Source organism: Aplysia californica, unplaced genomic scaffold (genome assembly GCF_000002075.1).
Source record: "Aplysia californica isolate F4 #8 unplaced genomic scaffold, AplCal3.0 scaffold00747, whole genome shotgun sequence".
Classification (NCBI taxonomy): Eukaryota; Metazoa; Mollusca; class Gastropoda; order Aplysiida; family Aplysiidae; genus Aplysia; species Aplysia californica.
This window is the reverse complement of record NW_004798017.1, coordinates 190,872-192,313: the sequence shown is the minus strand read 5'-3', so window position 1 is coordinate 192,313 and position 1,442 is coordinate 190,872. Positions and strand designations below refer to the sequence as shown.

The 1,442-nt window shown below is 46.3% G+C and overlaps 1 protein-coding gene across 1 annotated transcript in view; it reads left to right on the top strand.

Annotated features, from left to right (window-relative positions):
* LOC101848919 (ubiquitin carboxyl-terminal hydrolase 5) overlaps positions 1-1,442 on the top strand; it is a gene marked incomplete in the record, with an annotated part of 21,862 nt that overhangs the window by 17,298 nt on the left and 3,122 nt on the right. The window contains 2 exon segments of the mRNA XM_013088457.2: positions 356-457; positions 815-964. Coding sequence (XP_012943911.1) covers positions 356-457; positions 815-964 — 252 coding nt within the window.

Below are 1,442 nucleotides of genomic sequence, written 5' to 3'. Positions count from 1 at the left end.
TCGTTTATTTTCCTCCAGCACTAAATGCCCATTGTTGTGCCACAGTTTTTCTTTTTTCTCAACCAAAAATTCTTTGTAATGTCGAAAGTTGTGTTCTTTGTGCTGCCTCACCCTTCCTCCCCCTCCCTTCTCCCCCTGTGAGTGGTTGATGGGTGCTCTGGTGTGGTTTGCTCCTTCTTTCCTCTCAAACATGTATTGTCCTTATCTCTCTTCTTTCTTCTTTAGTATATGTTACTCTCTTGTAACACCTCTAATTTTGATTCTTGTATGACCTGATTGTGTTGCAAGTGCTGTAAAAGGCTTAAAACAAAGAAATCTCTCCCCTCCCCTCCCCTCTCCCCCCCTCCATCCGCAGATGTGTCGATCCAGGCTCCAGATGTACTTGACCTTTCCTCCCTGAGAGGTCGCGGTCTGCAGGCTGGGGAGGAAGAGCTGCCCCCAGGGGATTCCCCGCCAGGTAAATCTCCAGCTGACAGACCAGGTGGAAAACAAATTATTGAACTAGTTTGGCAAAATGTCCAGGTGGCAAGGCTACGCAAAACACACAAATCGTCTGCAAGCTGTTCAAATGTTTCTCTTTATTAACTTTGGCACTTATATGACCTTATTGTATTGCAAATGCCGTAAAACTCTTACTAAATCTAAACTCTAATCTTCAGCACTTATAAGACCTTATTATGTTGCAAGTGCCATAAAACTCTAACTAAAACTAATCTTCAACATTTATATGACCTTATTCTGTGTTGCAAATGGTGTTAAACTCTCACAAAAACCAAACAAAATCTCTACCATGGACCATTTCATGACTCCGCAGAAGCCCCGGTGGAGATCCAGGAAGGCACGGTGACCCAGCTGGTGGACATGGGGTTCCCACGCGAGGCGTGTCGCAAAGCCGTGTACTTCACCAACAACACAGGCGTGGAGGCAGCCATGAACTGGGTCATGGAACATATGGACGACCCAGGTGAGTGGGGCAGAGGGAGAGAGAGGGGGGGGGGAGGAGGGGGGTATGAGGGTGACACTCGTATTTGTGGATGTTGGTTGGGAGAGTGGGCGGTTGGAGGGTGATGCTGGTATTTGCAAGTGGTTGGAGAGTGCCACTGGTAGGTATAAAGTGAGTTGTTGAACGGTGACCGTAGTATTTTTTTGCAAGTGGTTAACGGGTGCCACTGATCTTTCCCTCTGTTATTTGTCTCTTTTTTTTTCTCCATACTCATTATGGCAGTTATTGTGTGTTGAGCGCTTCATCAGGTACTTGCACTGTATACTTCATGGGAAACCGAGAATGTTTCTGAGTGTTCTCAGGTCTGCTGGGGTAATAATATGAATTGTTGTTGTTATGGCATTGTGGACTGTCTGCCCACCCTGAGAAGAGGCCATTCATGTTGAGGATAGGAGGGTACTAGGAGTTTTCATGAGACTGGAAAGACCTAACTGCCCTG